The 20,309-nt window shown below is 44.6% G+C and overlaps 1 protein-coding gene across 3 annotated transcripts in view; it reads right to left on the bottom strand.

Annotated features, from left to right (window-relative positions):
• Positions 1–494: 494 nt before the first annotated feature.
• The window catches only part of LOC147035357 (extracellular calcium-sensing receptor-like), a 142,520-nt gene continuing 122,705 nt past the window's right edge, over positions 495–20,309 (bottom strand). For all 3 annotated transcript variants that reach the window (XR_015061912.1, XM_085896216.1, XM_085896293.1), the window contains 2 exons: positions 7,739–8,128; positions 495–1,026 (listed from right to left, as the gene is read on the bottom strand). Coding sequence is in view for 2 of the 3 variants with exons in the window: in XM_085896216.1 (XP_085752342.1) it covers positions 731–1,026; positions 7,739–8,128 (686 nt within the window). In the remaining variant the exon portion in view is untranslated. The remainder of the gene's footprint in view (positions 1,027–7,738; positions 8,129–20,309) is intronic.

The following is a 20,309-nucleotide window of genomic DNA, read 5'->3' as shown; positions in this document are numbered from 1 at the left end:
ACACTATAACCCTCCGCAGTCCCCCAATAATGCATGTTCCAGCAACTGCCTCCTGTTTAAACTTCCAAAATTTAGGCTCATTATCTATTTAATGTATGCTCAGTTTATTTCCTGTTTGTGTTACTGTCTTATGAAGATGATCAATCACACTCTTCCTCCAGATCTTCCTGCAGGCAGTCCACGACCATCTTATATCACCCCCCCTATCTTTACCCACAACATTTCGACTTACATTAGCCCTACCCTCTCACTTGAAGGTTGCTACGTTTCCCTCCATTCTTACTGTCACTCTCTCTTCTTTTCCTGCTTGCTCTTTCCTTGGCTTATTTTGTCTGCGTATGACCTCGCTGTCATGCCAATACATTACCTTTATACCCTCTGTCACCATGCTCTTCCATTATCCTACATTTTTATGCAAAAATATATGCACTGAATTGTGTTAAACAGAAAGCACTGATACTACGATGTAAAGAGAAACAGTTTATTGCTGGGACCTCAGAAAATGTGAACAATGTTTATGACACCATGACAAATATATTCTATCAAATATACACTCACTTAGCCTTCAAGGAAGTGTAACATTTGGGAACAAAAATGCAACCAAGAACACCATAGCCAATTGCAGTGATAGCAAACATTTCTGTAGCCACAGCAAAGCGACCATATGTTGTGATGTATGCTGGAACAAAGGCAAAGACAATCATGAAGCAAGTTAGCAGACTGAAAGTAACTAATTTTGCCTCCTTTTTGATGTCACACACTTGTGAGCCTTGATGGCTAAGGATAAGCAAAAAATTTTGATAAACCCGAGGTAGGCAAGAGAGCATACAGCCCAGATTGACAATGTTCCTGAACATTCAACAACGATGGTGCCAGGTCGATACAGCAAATTATTGTGAGGTGAACTGTGACTAGACAACCCCCATGCCATAGATAAAGCAACATGAGGACAAAAAATCACAATGATCCACACCATATTTTGCCAATACTTGATGCTCCTGAGTAATCCATAAAATGGTGTGGTTTCTGTTGGTTTAAACAGAAATGTAAAATATACACATCATTAATCAAAGCTTTGACCTTGTTTTTCGTCATGGGTAAAAATACTTTGCCTTTCTTTTAATATATATGGATTGTAAGTGTAATACAAAATAATATTGTTACAACATATGATACCAAAATTGTTAAGGATTGTTAACAACTTAGATCAGAAAAAGGAAATTGTCAAGGCAGGAGTCAAAGCATTTTGGAAGAAGCCTGGCATTAACTAAAATTACACTTGCCATTTTCGTAAAGAATAAATAAGATACCTGAGTGAGATATTATTACATGACTACCCACAGGGATAGGATGACTAAGCCATGATCCTAAGTATGACTGCAATGTTAAGCCCCCCCCCCTAGATGGTCACTACTCTCCCCCACCCCCCAAGCACAGAGCTATTTGATTCCAATAACCAAGGAATTTTGAGTCCAACAAGTACAGTGATGACAGAAAACGGTACAATTACTGATTAAATATATTTGTTTTTATTACAAACACAAACTTCTCCATTGGCAAACCAGGAATAACAATACAACCCAAGCTCGCTTTAACCTTCCATTTTCCTGAACTTTAACTTATTGAAACTCTATTGAAACAATACTGAAGTCCACAAAACTGGCGCAGGGTCAGATAGTTAATTGTGAATAAACTGTGACAAGAAATAAAACAGTAGCGATGGCTGAAGAAGCAAGAATAAGAACAAGGAAAATGTTGGCAAATAGGTGATGATCTCTTGTTATGGTAGCTGGGAGTGGTGGCGATGACCACCTCTGAATGATGACAGAAGATGCGTCCTATAGAGGATTGCAAATGGCATAAAACAGGATATTGTCAGCCATTTGTGGCAGAATTGTAACATGCAGGAGATAACAGGTATTAATATCCAAGCCAGGCAGAAATGTGGAAATGCAATCACTAATTGGAACAGAATAAGCTTCCAAGATGGTGGTGTACCCCTGGAAAATTCAGAGGAGCACATACGGATGACAGAGGTCATTCAGATGTTTCATTCAGTCACAATGGTGACAGTGCAGGACACGATTACATCTATACATCTTGCTATGGACACTAGAATACATCACTACGACAGTGGCTAGTGAACAGGCCAAACACTCAGCCATAGAGCTGCCCCAATCTTTCTATGATGATGGACCCAAACGTGTGAGTGGCACTTACTCGTTGCTCTGTCAGACTAACATTCACCCTCCGAGAAACCTTGGCATCCTGACAAGGCTATAATCACAAAAGCTGCAACAGCATGTTGAAGCAGCACAGGAAATATAGTAAAATATCATTGCACAAATTCAAAATGCAATGTAATTTTTGGACAAAAACTTTGAGAAAAATCTTACTTTGAAACGTCACAAATTTTTCTGAATATATTTGCAATTGACTTTGACGCATATTTTTAATACCTTAAATCAGACATATATATGTATATATATATATATATATATATATATATATATATATATATATATATATATATATATATATATATATATACATATATAAATATATATATATATATATATATATATATATATATATATATATATATATATATATGTATATATTGTTGAGCACACGGGGTGGGAGACAAGAAGACCATGAGAGGGGGGGGGGGAACTACCTCGGGTTTCCACCAGACTCTCCTGAATAGCAGGTTGTCGCACATGGATAACTCCGTGATGCGTCGGGTCAATAATCGACAGTGAACGCCAATAACTCGACCATGTGACTTAGGGTCCTCTGTCTAATGGATACCGTTACCTAATGCTCACATGATCTAATTACCATAACCCTAACGTATATATATGTATCTATAAAATCACGAGGTCAAGTCTGGTGAATACCGGCGTTGCTCCAGAGTTGGCACGTTCCTCTCTGCCAGAAACTGTCGGATGCTCAGGGCAATGTGAGCAAGGGTGTTGTCATGGTGGAACACCCAGGCGTTGTTCTCACACCAATCCCTCCTCTTGTTCCGGAATGATCTCATGAGGCGCCGGAGTATCTCCTTGTACACGTATTGATTCAGTGTTTGACCCTGTGGTGGACACTCGAAGTGGACGATGCCCTTGATGTCAAAAAACGTGACGAGCATCGCCTTGACCTTCGACTTCGACATCTTTGCTTTCTCTGGTCTGGGTGATGCCGGACTTTTCCACTGACGACTCTGCCGTAACGGCAGTGAACGCCAGTGCCGTTTGGTCTCGAGATCGCATTCGAATATCCATGATTCATCGCCAATAATGACTCTCCCGAGCAGGTTTGGATCGTCCTCGAGGTGTTCGATAATGTCTTGACAGAGAGTGACTTTGCAGTTTCTGGTCCTCAGATAACAGCTTGGGGACCATCTTTGTGCACACCTTACGCATTTCGAGATTTTTAGTGATGATGCTCCAAACAGTGTCCTTGTTGATGGAAAGTTCCTCAGCAAGCATCCTCACCATGAGTCAATGATCTGCACGCACCATCTGCTTCACACCCTGGATGTTGTCCGCCGTTCTGCTCGTTAAAGGTCTTCCAGACTGTGGATCGCCTTCAATCTCCTACCGTCCATCTTTGAACCGCTTGTGCCATTCAAATGCATGTGTACGTGACATCGTTTCTTCCCCGTCGACTTGCTGCAGCATTGCGAAGGATTCGGAAGGTGTTTTGCCAAGCTTGGCAAGAAACTTCAGATTGGCTCTCTGTTCATGACTCATAGCGAAATAACTCAGACGAGACAACATGTAAAGCACGACCTGTAAAAAATCACACAATGAGTGCAATCAACCATCACCAATCATATATATTGCTGGAATGTTGCAAAGGTCTGTGACGCAACCCGTTCATTCAAGTTGTGCAAGTGGAGCACACAGCAGGCTCAGTCCCTTTACTTTTTAGATGGACCTTGTATATACACACAAGAGTTTCAAGTATGATTCCATGAGAGGGTCAAGCAGGAGAATGGTGTGAGGTTAAAAGGGGAGGCAAAGATAGCAGTTGGGAAAGGCAAGAAGGGAAGTAGCGCACAAATAGTATGATATCTTATAAAAACCAGAGGATGAGAAAAGTACTTATAGAATTATCATGAGTGAGGCAGAAGCAAAACAGGGCTGGGGGTTAGGGTATGCAGTTGAAGACTATGCTTGCTCAATCCTACATGGAGATGAGGAAATTAAGAGAAGGTGGAAAGAATACTTTGACAAATTACTAAATGTAGCACTGAGGGTCCCAAGAGGAATGTTGAAGAGGAAGAAAAAGTTAGAAAAGCTCCTGACAAAATGAAAAGTGGGAAGCCTGTGCATCATCGGTGGAATTCGTGAAGGCATGAGGGCTTGGGGAAGTAAAGTGGAATGTCGAGTTGATCAAGAAGGTGTGGAGTGAGGAGAAGATACCTTCTTCTCCTTGACTGATTCGGAAGGTGTGTAGCAAAAATTACCATACTTCCCCATTGTCTCGGGTCGCTCTCCTGCATTTATTTTTTTCATTTATTCTTTTCATTTATTAATTTTGATTACCTCTGCCACCGATGGTGAAGGAGATTATGTTTTCACTCCTTTCTGTCTGTTTGTCTGTCTGTTTTTTGTCGAAGATATCTCAAAAACTTGCAGACGGATCCGAATGAAATTTTGTGAACAGGTTCTGTGTGTGACAAGGACGAACTGTTTAGATTTTGGTGAAGATCTAGATCCTAATCCGACTACTAGAATTTATAAAGTGATTCTTCACCATTGAGAGAGGGCCAAAAACTGTATATAGCATGATATCTCAAAAAGTTGTGGATGGATTCGGATGAAACTTGGTTGAGATGTTGGTTGTGTGACAAGGAAGAATTGCTTCTATTTTGGTGAACATCCAAATCCGGATTCAGAACTGATAATTTTTGAAGTTATTCTTCACCATTGAGGGATTGGGTGACATCATTATACAACATGATATCTCAAAAGTTGCAGACGGATTCGGATTAAACTCAGTGGACAGGTGTGTGTGGTAAGGACAAATTGATTCGATTTTAGTGAAGATCTGAATCAGAATCTGGATACAGAATTTAATTTTTAAAGTTATTCGTCATTGAGAGATAGGACCAAAAACAGTATATCGCATGATATTTCAAAAATGTAATGGGCTCGATATGTTCTCATGGATCAGGCATTGTGTGGCTGAGGTATGGGCTCTTCCGAGTGCCCTTCAAGTTCATACATATATATATATATATATATATATATATATATATATATATATATATATATATATATATATATATATATACATACACATTTTCATTTATGGATGCTTTCCGAAGGTTCTGTGATTATTATTTTTATTTTTATTTTTGGCTTTGATGGACATCGGCACACAATATTCCAGCTTTGTACGTCACCCAGAAGGTTGCAATCTTTAATATGAAGGCCCTGTCACACCTTGACGTTTTAGCCAGCATATGCCGACGTATAAAAAATTTGGCGAATATGCTGGCACACGTCAAATACGTTATGGGTAAGTTTTGTATACGTTAAGAGCACGCTGAAGCACGCTGGCATACGCCGTAGTATGCCGAGCTTGTCGATAAATTTTAAGCATGCTCAAAATTTTCTGATGGGCTCGGCGTATGACTCACACGTTCCGCATACGCTGGCCATAAGTTGGAGGCACGTTATGCGATCGTTGACACACAGACACACGTTACTTGTAAGTTACTCATAAGTCGAATACGTCGACGTAATGTCTAGCGCACCCGAAACTTATTTGTACCCTATGAGTAACGGGCTTTGAACCTATGTGAAACATATCTCAAACGCATATTGAAGTATGTAGACGTATTTGACGTCTTCCAGATGACCACAGAACTTACTGAACGTGTTTCTAACTTACAGCTACCGTTTAATGGCGTATTGGCAGCGTTTTGGGGAATTGGTATATAAAAATGGGATTCATACAGGAGGAACCCGTCAGTGTTCCAGACTCCATTTTTTTTTTTTTTCGGCATGACGGTGATGTTGACACTTCGATTTCTAGTGCAGTTATGATTAAAGTAGTCGAGCGACAGCAATTTAAATCGTTGAGCGGCAGCCTATTAATAGGCTATGCCATGTGATCGTCAACGATATGCTGCCGCGCGCTGTGCATAAGTGAGACTATCGTTGGGCATAGGTTGTGAACGCCGACAACACGCTAAGCATTCGTTGGTATAAGTTATCTATAACTTATCGAAACGTTCTGTGTACGTTACGAATACGTTATGCATATGTCCAACTCGTTATTATACGCCCAAAACTGAAAAATACATTCATAGTTCAGCGTATGCCAGTGTTTTACATACATTTTGATACATTGCCATACGCTGGCTAAAACTTCAAGGTGTGACAGGGCCCTGAGTCAGAGTCAATGAGTCAGTCAGTGAGTCAGTCAGTGAGTCAGTCAGTGAGTCAGTCAGTGCATCAGTCAGTGCGTCAGTCATTGCTACAGAGAAGAGTGTTTGAATGGCATAAAGAGCTTACAGAAGCAGGGTTTGAGGATTAATGAACGAATGGCAGCGGTTATGGTGTGTAATAAGACTGGAGCAGACAGGTCATCATTGCAGTTAGAAAAGGTGACTAACTGAAACAAGTGGACAAATTAAAATAATTTGGTTCAGCACTAAAGCAACAGAGAGGTTATGAAGCAGAAGTCTGGAAAAGAGCGAAGGGAGCATAGATAATGTGGAAGGAGGTTAGTGGTGTGAGCTGTGATAGAAGGATACTGTTACCAACTGTGATGGCACAATCTAAGACAATTGAAACTAAGAATATACAATATGTTGAGGAAGATGTTTATAATGTACTGGCAGGGTATGCTTACATATTGTATTTACGAACAGTGTTTCCCCAATGGATCTGGTCGCTCACCTGCATTTGATTTTTCATTTGTATATTTTCATTTATTTTTTAATCAATTTATATTTTCATTTATGGATGCTTTCCAATGGCTCTGTAATTTTTCCTGGTGTATCGACTTCGATGTCCATCAGCATACAAAATTACCGTGCTTTCCTATTGTCTCGGGTCGCTCACCTGCATTTTTTTTTCAGTTACGGATGTTTTTCGAAGGTTCTGTGATTTTTCCTGGTGTATTGGCATTATGTCCATCGGCACACAACATTTCAGCCTTCTATGTCACCCAGAAGGTAGCGATCTTTAATCTCAGTCAGAGTCAGTGAGTCAGTCAGTGCATCAGTCAGTGCATCAGTCAGTGCATCAGTCAGTACATCAGTGGTTAGAATGAGCTTTATACATTAGATGTTGCAGAAACATGGGCTTTACGAGAAAGGAAAAGTTGCTGAAGAGGACAGAGATGAAAATGCTGAGATGGATTTCCAGAGTAACATGAAGAGAGCAGTTGAGGAATGAGGAGATACTGTGCGTAAGAAAGCCGAAATTATATGTGTAATACAAAAGATTAGGGAGTTGAGGTTGCAATGGCTTGGGCACTTTATGAGAATAAAGCATGAGGAATCGATCAAGGATGTATGGAATGAGTCAATTACAAGGAAAATATCAAGAGGAACACAGACATTATGCTGGAGGGGTGTAGTGGAAAGATTGTTGAAGAATAAGGGATTGAGAGAAGAAGAAACTATGCAGAAAGAGAATGGAAAAAGGCATATTTGAGTTGCTGATCCTTAACTATTGGGATTAAGCCTTGAGAAAAAAAGAAGAAAAAAACTTACTTTCATTGGTGATGAGGAAAGATATTGTGGTTTCCATCAAGCAAGAAATGGTCAGTGCAATAAACGCTGTTGTTGCTGCTTCCCTCCACCGGCAGACAGCTGAATATGGCCTCCCAACAAACAACAGACTGCTGCAGAAGCACCCAGCCAATGCCATCAGTAATACAGCATAAACTTCAAAGCCTGCAGCCTTCACTGCTGAGAGTTCTTTGTGCTTTAAAATCAACAAAACAATCACCATCACAAGCAATAGTCCAATTACGGAAAAGGACAACAGTACAATTGCAATCGGATCGGTGGAGGCAAGGAATTCCTCAGGCATGGGTACACAGCCATCACGTCCCTCATTGGACCAGTAGTAGCTTTCACAACGGTGGCATTCCTGAGAATCTTTCATCAAAGTATCGAGTCTGTTATTATGGTCTTTCACTGTTATTGTTAAGATAGTTGATTTTATGAATTAGAATGGAGGATGATAGTTTGGAGGTTAGATGAAACAGAATAACTAATGTTACCATTGATCAGATTTTCATGTCATTCAAGATAGAGTGCCTTCAGAAAGTAATCACACCCGTTGACTTTTTAACATTTTGTTGTGTTACAGCTTGAATTTAAAATGCATTTAATTAAAAAAAAATTGTCACCGATCTCCACAAACTACTGCATAATGACAAAGTGAAAACATCTTTTTACAAATTTTTACAAATTCAGTAAAAATGAAAAGCTAAAATGTCTTGCATCAATTAGTATTCAACACCCTGAGTCAATACTTTGTAGATGCACCTTTGGTAGCAATTACAGCTTTAAGTTTTCTTGGGTATGTCTCTCAGCTTTGCACATCTGAAGTTGGGGATTATCTCCCATCCTTCCTTGCAGATTTACTTAAGCTTTGCCAAGTTGGATCAGTAGCGTCGATGGACAGCAATCTTGAAGTCTTACGACAGATTCTCTCAATGGGATTCAAGTCTGGTCTTTGGCTGGGCAACTCAAGGACTTTCACATTCTTGTTCTGAAACCACTGCAGTATTGCTTTGGCTGGATATTTGGGGTCATTGCCCTGTTGGAACTGAAATCCTCACCGCAGTCTAAAGTCTTTGCACTCTGAAGCAGGTTGTCCTCAAGGATTTGTCTGTATTTGGCTCCATTCATTGTTCCCTCTATTCTTACAAATCTCCCTGTCCTTGCTGCTGAAAAGCATCCCCATGGCATGGTGCTGCCACCACAGTGCCTCATGGTAGGGATGGGGTGAGATGAGTCATGAGCTGTGCTCAGTTTCTGCCAGACATAGCACTTTGCATTCAGGCCAAAGAGTTCAATTTTCATCTCATCAGACCACAGAATCTCTTGCCTTATGCTCAGTCTTTCATGTGCCCTTTTGCAAACTTCAAGCATGCTGTCTTGTGCCTTTTTCTCAGGAGTGGCTTCCATGTGGCCACTCGCCCATAAAGCCTAGATTTGTGAAGTGCTGCAGAGATTGTTATCCTTCCGGCAGGTTGCTACATCTCAGCGGAGAAACTATGTAGTTCTGTCAGAGTGGTCATTGTGGTATCCGAGGCGCAGCGGAACATGGAGAGCGAGAGCGTAGCAGTACCTCCACTTTGTTGCCCGACCGGATATACATCACCGCCACCCCTAGCGGGCGAGTCATGATACACGAAAACCCAATCACGTGATACAGCACACTCCTCTACTCGTAAAATGACAATTCAAATGATGAAATGACAATTATAACATGACCAAACGAAACCAATCAACATTCAAAATCCTCCAAGTACCGCGGCCATCTCAAGACCCGCCTCGGACGGGCAGCGACGCCAGATGTCCCAGGCTCAGACGCCTCCCGGCTTGGTCGAGGTGACACCCTCGCCGGACTTGCCCCATCCGCAACAACAACCGCCCTGGCCGACAAGCTTGCTCGTCGTCCTCGAGCAGGACTGAATCAGGTGAACACCTCGCGGGCGTCGACACGTCCGGCCCTGGCGATACATCGTCTGGCCACGGCAACATCACAGGTGGGGGTCCCACATCGCTCGGAACGGGGGGGGGGGGGTGATGCTGAACAGCGATCATGCATTTGGTCCACGTGCCGCTTCCACACCTCCCCACTATCAGTCCGCACCATGCAATTCGCCGGCCCCAGTACCACAGAGACCACAGCCGGCACCCATTTGGAACCGTGGAAATAATCGCGCACCATTACCCACTGTCCTGCATCAAACCGCGCAGCAGCGTCGGGTACGACACCGCCCCACTCACCGACTCTCCAGGTCGTAGCAAATTCAGTCTGGACCGCAATGCCCGCCCATAGAGACGAATGGCAGGAGAATCGCCCGTGACAGGATGAATCGCGTTCCTGTATTGGAGCAAAAAGACATCGACCACCGTCTGCATAGGTGCAACATCCCCTCTGCGCAAAACCCATTTCAACATCTAAACAAATGCCTCCGCCTGCCCATTCGTCGCACGATGATACGGTGCGGACCTTAGATGTCGAATACCATTTTGACGCATAAACTCATCAAATACACCTGCAATGAAATGCGGACCATTATCAGAGACCAGAACCTCGGGTAATCCTTAATGAGCAAAGATCGTCCGCAGTTTTTCTACTGATGTGTGCTGCATCACTACAACCTCCGGCCATTTAGAGAATGCATCGATCACAATCAAAAACATTTCGCCATCAACCAGCCCCGCAAAATCCACATGGACCCTCTGCCAGGCCCATGTCTGGGATAGGCCATAGTCCCGAAGCTCGACGCAGGTTATCAGCATCTGTTTGGCACGTGGTGCACCGCTTAACCAACTGCTCAATGTCTTTGTCCAACTCCGGTCACCACAACAGGCTACGAACAAGACTCTTGGTCTTCACAACGCCAAGGTGACTGACATGCAGTTCCTCCAAACACCGCTGCCTGAACTTCGGTGGAATCACTGCCCTCATTCCCACATAACGCACCGTTGGACCAACGACAGCTCCGATGCATGCGATGCGAAAGGCTGAAATGCCGGTGTTGAAGGTAGATCACTCCAATTCCCCGTAGAAATCGTCTGGACGACATGGGCGAGCACCGGATCATGAGCCTATTCCACCGCGACCTGTTTGGCCGTGATCGGCCCGCTTTGGACCTGGCCCAGCGCGAACACATCAACCTGGTCGGCCGACTCAGACGCAGCTGGACCCTCCGCGCAAGGCAAGTGCGAGAGCCCTCGCAGTTAGCATGCTTTTCGGTGCTCCGGAACTGAATATCATAATCGTAGGCAGCAATAAAAAGACACCACCATGGTATCCGCATGGCCGCTACCACCGGTACCCCGCGTTCGGGACTCAGGATGAATTGAAGTGGTTTGTGATCCGTCTGCAAAGTGAAATGCCGCCCCAGCAGGTATTGATGAAACCTCCGCACACCCCAGACGAGGCTGAGAGTCTCGCGCTCGATCTGGGCATATTCCCACTCTGCTGCGGACAGGGTCTGGGATGCAAAACAAACAGGCCGCTCGGAACCATCGTCCATCCTGTGGGAGAGCACTGCCCCGATGCCATATGCAGAGCTGTCGCATTCCAATAAGAGCGGATGCGCAGGGTCGTAGTGCACGAGGACCGTATCCTCTGTGAGCAGCCGCTTGACGCGGTTGAACGCCGCCTGGTGTGCAGGCCCCCAGGCCCAGCGCTCGTCCTTCCTGAGCAACCACGTTAACGGCGCAAGCTGTGAGCTAAGCACACGCACGAACGTTTGGTAATACTGGGCCATACTAATGAACGAGCGCAGCTGCGTCTTGTCGCGAGGCGGTGGCATGTGCTGAATCGCCTCCACCTTCCGAGGGCCTTTCAACAGCCCCTCTGGCGTGATGATGTGCCCGAGGTATTCCAATCGCTGCTTGAAGAACGCGCACTTGTTTCTGTTCAAGCGCAGGCCGCACGCTTCTAGCTTCGTCAGCACTTGGGCAATGTTCGCAAGATGCTCGTTCGCCGTTTTCCCCGCAATGAGCACATCGTCCAGGTAGGTTTGAGCGGGCAGGCCAATGCAAACCTGATCCATGGCTTTCTGCCACAAGGCGGGGGCCGAAGCAATCCCAAAACAGGGTCGGGTATATCGATAGAGCCCTTGACACATGTTGATTGTCAAAAGGTTGCTACACCCGGGATCCATCGGCAGGTGAAAATAAGCATCACGCAGATCAAGCTTCGTGAAGTATTGACTCCCCGCCAATCGTGCATATATTTCATTGATTGATGGCAGTAGATATTGCTCCACGCTGAGCCCCAGGTTAACCGTGGACTTGAAGTCCCCACACAATTGGACGTCTCCATTCTGTTTCAGCACCGTGACGACCGGGGTGGCCCAATCTGAGTACGACACCCGTTCGATCACTCCACAGGCCTCCAGCCTATCCAGTTCACCCTTGACCTTGTCCCGCATTGCATACTGCACCGGTCGTGGTTTACAAAAACGAGGAACCACCCCCTCCTTCAGGAAGAGCTTTGCCTCCACGCCCTTGAGTTTCCCAAGGTCATCGCAAAACAAACCTTGATGTCTTCGAAGAATATTCTCCAACTTATCCTCCCATCGGCTCGGCACGGGTTGCACAAGGTGAATGGCGGCCCAGTCTAGCCTGATGCGGGTCAGCCAGTCTTGGCCAAGGAGAGATGGACCCCTCCCCCGCACGACGTACAACGGAAGCACGGCAACCTGGCCTTGGTACCGCACAGACACGTCTGCCATCCCGACTGGCGTTATCTTCTCGCGGGTGTTTGTGAACAGTGTGAGGTCCGACCTGATAAGCTTCAGGTCATTGAGTGTACGCGCGGTCTGTTTGCCGATGATCGACACCGCCGCTCCCGTATCAACCTGAAACGTGATCGGCGTGTTGTTCACTTCGACTTCCACCGTCATCGGGCGCGCCGCCGCAGGACCTATTGAAAACAGGCCCATCAACGGCTGCCGGTTTTGCCCCAGGTCGCCGAGGTCGCCTCGCAAATCGCCATCCATGAATTTAACGGTGGCCAACGCCCCTCGGAACACATGCTTCAGATGACCCACCTTGTGACAACGTAAACACACGGTGCTTTTAAACGGGCACACACGGTGCAGGTGTCGACCTCTGCATCCCAAACATCTGAGGGGCCACCTCGCCGCTCGTGCGGCCGCGCGGCGACGTCTGGCCCCGACCCACACCGAAGGTCATGCGTGCGTCCTGGGGCGCTCGCGACACCGTGTGGGCCCCCGGGCCATCCGGCATGCCGCGGCCGGTGATGGCCCGAACATCTCCGAGAGTATGCTCGACAGCTGTAGCAGTGTCGACCGCCGAGGTAAATGTAATGGCTTCACCCTTCAGCCGTAGAACCGCCGAAACCATTTTCGCATCTTGCAAACCAGAAATAAAACGATCTCTGAGCTGAGCTGGACGCTCCTCTGCCGTGAACTTGCACGCCATGGCCGAATGCTTCACTCGCGCCACAAAATCTGCGACACGCTCCTCCGCACCCTTCGCGAGGTGATCGAACTGGTATCGAGCCAGCTGCAATGACTTCTCCGGCGCCATGTGGGCTTTCATCTTCTGCACAATGTCCCGAAACGACATCGCGTCCCCACTGGGCTTGTCCGGCGCCAACAAATCACTCAGCAGTCGATAATGTTCTGCCGGTAGCGAGGCGAGGAAGATCGACTTCTGTTTGCTCTCGTCGACCACATCATTTGCGTGGAAATAGCACCCCAACTGTTCTGAAAACAATTCGAAGTCGGCTACGACGAAAACGGGCACCTGTCCGTGCGCCGTGACTCGTCGATCAACCATCCTCGTCAGCCAATTGTGGTATCCGAGGTGCAGCGGAACATGGAGAACGAGAGCGTAGCAGTAACTCCGCTTGATTGCCCGACCGGATGTACATCACCGCCACCCCTCGCGGGTGAGTCATGATACACGAAAACCCAATCACGTGATACAGCACAGTCATTGGGTTCTTGTTCACCTCCCTGACCAAGGTCCTTCTTGCCCAGTTGCTCAGTTTGGGTGGATGGCCAGCTCGAGGAAGTGTCTGGGTCGTTCTCTTTCCTAATGATTGAGCTCACTGTGCTCTTGGGAACTTTCAACACTCTAAAAATTGTTTTATATCCTTCACCATATCGATGCCTCCTCACAATTCTATGTTGCAGTTCTATGGACAGCTCCTTGGACTTCATGGTGGAGTTTCTGCTCAGACATGCACTGTCCAATGTGGGACCTTATATAGAAAGTTGTGTTTCATTATAAATCAAGTCCAATTACGTTAATTAGCCACAGGTGGACTGGTAGAGACATAACATCTCAAGGATGATCAAAAGAAATTGGATGCATATGATCTCAATTTGGAGTGTCACAACAAATGGGTTGAATGTTTATTGATGTAGTTCATTGCAGCTTTTAATTTTTAATTAATTTGTAAAAAAAAAGTTTGTAAAAAGATGTTTTCACTTTGTCATTATGAAGTATTTTATGTGGATCGGGGACAGAAATTTTTTTTTAATCCATTTTGTGACTAACACAACAAAATGTGACAAAAGTCCAGGGATGTGAATAATTTCTGAAGGGACTGTACATATACAGAATATCAACAGTGTGGAAAACATTTATGACTTATTTTAAAGACTCATGATAGCTGTCCTCACTTGCATCTTTGGTTTAAGATTTGTAGAACAAGGCAAAAATTTGCTTCTGAATACATCAACACAAAAACAGCAAAAAGGTAATGATCAACTGGTCAAAACAGCTAGCTATGGATGGTTTCTATGTTATGTTCCTGCAATCCAAATTGAAGGCATCAATAACAAGTATAGCTGCTCATCTGGTTGGGTTCAGGTCATTATGTCTCATCATCTGCTAATTGCAGTAATGTGATCCCTGCTCCCTCCCACCCCAGGCACATGGGAGTGTACTTAGCACCAGTCAAATATTCAGATCAAGTTATGTATGGGAACATGTACCTGAGAAAAGCATCACCGTATCCACTTTCTCCAGGACTCTTCGTCTGGCCATCTCTCAGGCAGATACCTGGCCCATCCCCATCTCGTTGATAAACCGATCAACCTGCTGCAACCACGAGGCATGTGGTCGGCTCGTTAGCCTCCATCAATCACAAAGCTCCCTCACTGAGAGCATCAGGAAAATGAGCCACTTGTCCATACAGCCTCAGCACACTCATGGACGATACAGGTCACAAATATCATCTGAATCTGTCTCAAAAAATGCTTGTTGGACATTGTCCAAACAGTGAAAGCCATGGATTCTCCAATGGGATCTGTTATCGAAGAAGTTAAGTCTGTCTCAGATCATTGGTGAACACCAAAGTCTCATATCTGTAGAGAAAAAATTGGAAGCACCAAGGGCTTAAAGACTCAGACTTTTGTCCTCTTGCAGAGGTACTGACACAGAAACACACCCCAAAGTTCAGTGAATCCATCACTCCCCAGGCCCGACCCAGATGTATATCAACCTCCAGCTCACAACATGCGGAGGCATGAATATCACTGCCTTGGTTAGTGAATCTCTCCATTAACTCACCGTCCTCACAACACACAGGTATTGACAAGATAGCAGCATCCAATATGTCATTAAAAGCCTGGACCTCCACCTTGACTCAGGAGCCCCAAAATCCCAGTGGCTCCGACTTCTCATTCAGCACCTCAAGGGCCCCAATAAGGATGTCCAGAGTCTCCAAAAAGATGACTGCATTATCTACGAAATCAAGCTCAGAGATCTTGACATTTCCAAGTGTGCTGGTGCTCAATCAGATGGTGGTGAAACGAATAAATAATTATCTGAGCAAAGACCATGTGGGCACTGAGAGCAGCATCACCAATCAGTAGTTGTTGCAGTCCTGGCGATCACCCTTCCCTTTCAAGAGAGGGACAACAAGCCCCTCTTCCAGCCCAGCTGGGATGATCCCTGTGATCCAAACAGAAAACAGAACTGGATGCAACAAGAAGATTACAGCATTTCCACCAGCCTTGAGAAGTTCAGCACGGGTGCCACCAAATCTTAGAAGGTTTGTCCACCTTTCAACTGGTCACTGCAGCCTGTATTTCCACAAAAAGGTGGCTGAGAGTTGTTTGGAGGATCAGCAATCGGAATAGCAACACCCCAATATCAAACTCAATGGCTTGTGGGTCAGCCTGGTAAAGCAGTTCAAAGTAAGTGGCTCATCGGGCCTTCACTTCAGACTACTCTGTCAAGAGCTCACCATCCTCCGCTCTAACTACAGTACACTGAGGGATAAGCTTAAATAAATGCAATGCACTGATCCCTCTGTGAGGATCACAAGAATCATGTGACCACAGGTGATTTGTTACCCTTTCACGGATTCCTTATTCTTTCACAGTGGCCTCCATGTCCTTCCTCAGGGAACATCCAGTTTTCTGCCTCAGCTCCCTGAACAACTCTGTTCTCCCATCAAGCCTGGCCTTGAGACACTGGTCAATGCTATCCAATATCCTCTGGGAGACAAAGATCCTCTTCGCTTGATGGTGGGTTGCAAGACACGCACCAGAAACATCAATGATGGTAGTCTTGAAGGCACTCAACAACTCTTCAGGGTCCTCTGAAACACCCATATCCCTAATAGCCCCACTCAACCTGTTTTAAACTCCTCAGGTACCCCATTCATCCTTGAGCTTACCTACATCCAGCCGAGGCTGGAATGGTACCATTCTCTTACATTTGAGCCACAGCTTCAGAGTTGCTACAACAAGCCTATGAATGGCATTGAGAAACTGAGCACTCTGGTTGACCAAGCAGTTCTGGAGAAACTTCTAACGATCATCAACAAGAAAATGTTAAATGTCCTTTACCACACCACCAGCATTTGAATATCAAATCCAGTGATATGGCTGTTGGTGCTGAAACCATGAAACAGCCATTCCAATTCCATGACATCTTGATACGTCGGGGAACCTTGTGCTATTCTGGTTCACGGTTACAGACCCATGGGGACCAACACATTTCTCATAACCATCCCTATTGGTGCCAATCGATGCATTGAAATACCCTAAGACGAGAAGAGTATCTTGCCTGGGACACAGATCAACAACCAACTCGAGTGTGGCTTAGACTATCTCTTTCTCAGTGAGATCACTCACCTCAGTCGGAACATACAGCAACCAGGGAAATGACACCCAGAGTGTCAAAAATCCACAGTGTCATAATATGCCTGTTGACTGGTGTTACCTCAATTACCAAAGGAGTCAGCTTGTTGGACACACCAACAGTAACTCACTGGGAATGGTCACCATCAGTGTGACCACTCCTCATTTTCATAAATGCCAAGGTGAGCCAATGAAAAAAGCCAAGAATTCACAAGGTTTCGGAAAAGCGATGATAATAGAAAACCTATAGGCCAAGAAAACTGAGAGAAAACCAAGACGCTAAGGTGAACAATGAATAGCCAAGATCTTGTGGAAAAAGCCAAGGAGTGGTCACACTGGTAACCATCAGTGGTCACACTGGTAAGTTTATAACCTTGTTGTTGCTCTCTCGAAAGGGAAGGGTGATCGCCAAGACTGCAACAACTACCGAGGGGTGACGCTGCTCTCAGTGCCGGGCAAGGCCTTTGCTCGGATAATTCTTGATAGGGTTCGCCACCATCTGCTTGAGCACCAGTGTCCAGAGCAGTCAGGCTTTACACCAAAGAGGTCAACGATTGACCATATCCTTGCCCTTCGTGTCCTCACCGAACGCAGACGAGAGTTTCGGCAGGGGCTGCTTGCAGCCTATGTTGATCTCTGTAAAGCATTCGATTCAGTGAATTGGGATGTCCTCTGGAGGATTCTTGGTCTTCGTGTGGTGCCACCAAAACTAATCGATCTGATGTCTGAACTCTACTCTGGTACTGAGAGTGCTGTGAAGTGTGGTGGTACCATCTCTGACTTATTTCCAGTTGTTACTGGAGTTCGTCAGGGATGTGTACTTGCCCCCACACTTTTCAGAACTTATATGGACTGGATTTTAGGGAGGATGTCGGAGAGATCAAGTTGCGGTGCATCGTTTGGGAATATCAAGATCTCGGACCTTGATTTTGCAGATGATGCAGTCATCTTTGCGGAGACTTTAGACATCCTTTTGGGGGCCCTCGAGGTGCTGAATGAGGAGTCGGAGCCACTGGGATTACAGGTTTCTTGGGTCAAAACTAAGATCCAGGCTTTCGGTGACATCTTGGATGCTGCTGTCCTGTCTGTGTCTGTTTGTGGTGAGGATGTTGTGGTCGTGGAGAGATTCACTTACCTTGGCAGTGATATTCATGTCTCTGCTGGCTGCGAGTCAGAGGTCAATAGACGTCTGGGTCGGGCCTGGCCAGTCATGGATTCACTGGATCATGGGGTGTGGTGCTACCGGTACCTGTGCGGGAGGAGGAAAGTCCGAGTCTTCAGGTCCTTGGTACTTCCAGTCTTGCTCTATGGGTGCCAGACTTGGACTCTGACCAAGGATCTGAGATGGAGACTTAATTCCTTTGGTACCAGGTGTCTTCGGAGAATCCTTGGCTATCGCTGGTCGGATTTTGTGTCCAACGAGCGGTTGCTGAGAGAGACTCGGATGAGATTTGTTACCTGCATAGTCCGTGAGCGTCAGTTGCGGCTGTATGGACATGTGGCTCATTTTGCTGACGCTGATCCTGCTCACCAGATTCTCTCAGCGAGGGAGTCTCATGAGTGGAGGAGGCCAGTGGGCCGACCACGTGCCTCATGGTTGCAGCAGGTTGACCATCATCTCAAGGAGATGGGGATGGGCCTGGCATCTGCCTGGGGGATGGCCAGACGGAGGCCCCTGGAGTACCGGCGGAAAGTGGACGCAGCGACGCGCTGTTCTGGCACATGCTCCCATACCTGACCTGAAGTTTCTTTTGAGTTTCAGTATGTATGTATATATATATATATATATATATATATATATATATATATATATATATATATATATATATATATCTTCTTAAACATATATCTTCTTCTTCTTCTTTCGGCTGCTCCCGTTAGGGGTCGCCACAGCGGATCATCCATATGATCTGCATAGTGATTTGGCATATGTTTTACGCCGGATGCCCTTCCTGACGCAACCCTGGTCGCCTCTTACGACACAGGGATATGGTACACCTATTTTAACCGGGGTATACACCGGCCCAGTATACTGGCACTCATTTCGCCGACCTCGGAAGGATGACAGGCTGAGTCAACCCCCTGGTGTATTAATTCAGTGGCCCAACCGGGCTTGAACTCAGGACCTCTTGGATCCCAAGCCGCTGCCCTAACCACTGCGCCAACACCAGGCTCACAGATATATATATATATATAGAGATAAATATATATATGTATATCTATATATATATATATATATATATATATATACATATATATATATACATATATATATACATATATATATACATATATATATACATATATATATACATATATATATACATATATATATATATATATACATATATATATATATATATATATATATATATATACCTATATATATATATATATACATATATATATATATACCTATATATATATATATATACATATATATATATATATACCTATATATATATATATATATATATATATATATATATATATATATATATATATATATATATATATATATATATATATATACACATAAGTGGTAGGTTAATGGGGTTTCTCGTGCAGTCATTCAAATGAATGGGGAAAAGGGGGAAACTCTCTGATTTAAGGTTAAAAAGCCTGAAACAGGAGTATGATTTTCTCCCCATTTACCCCTCTCCCATTCAAATGAATGGGGGAAAAACTCTCTTATTTAACCCCTAAACCCCAAAATAGGAGACTTGGATAATACAAATGAATTGAAAAATTCTCTGTCTCAAGGCTCAAAAGCTCGAACCAGGAGTTTAATGTCTGCCCCCTTCCCCTCCTCCACCTTCCAACCCCCCAATGTTAAATTGGGACTAACTTAAGGGACTGACTTAAATTGGGATTATAATTAGGATCTCTGTCCCATTGAGACACTGATTAAAAGAACATTTCTTTAATATTATCATTCTATTCAAAGAGTGAGCCAATGAATATTTGATCATGTTCGACTTCAGGTAATAAATTATTTTTCCTGTCACCATTGAGTATGTTCACAAATATTATTTTGGAACTTAGTTCTTGGTTTATATGTCTTTGGCTAACCCCTGCTTTAGCGGGGAAAATGGCCTTTAAATGCTTGTGTGTGTGTGTGTGTGTGTGTGTGTGTGTGTGTGTGTGTGTGTGTGTGTGTGTGTGTGTGTGTGTGTGTGTGAGTGTGTGTGTGTTTTTCTGTCTTTGTTGAGCAGAAATAAAATGATAAACTTCTCTTAATGCTCTAGTTTGACTACCTCCTGAGCCACATATCATTTTGAGATTATAGTAAATTGTTTTTCCATTGTTTCATTGATAACCATCAAAGTTTTCAGTCCATTCAAGGATATTTTTTTATTTACACCCTCTAACTTATTTGCAATTAAATTTATCCGCTTATTTGTTTAATCTACTTTTACCCTGGTTATTTCTTCAATAAGATTTATTTGATA

The sequence above is a fragment of the Eptatretus burgeri genome, chromosome 1, assembly GCF_056783735.1.
Source record: "Eptatretus burgeri isolate ZD-2024b chromosome 1, Ebu_testis_v1, whole genome shotgun sequence".
Lineage (NCBI taxonomy): Eukaryota > Metazoa > Chordata > Myxini > Myxiniformes > Myxinidae > Eptatretus > Eptatretus burgeri.
The sequence above is the reverse complement of the archived record's forward strand: the minus strand, read 5'-3'. Positions and strand labels throughout refer to the sequence as shown.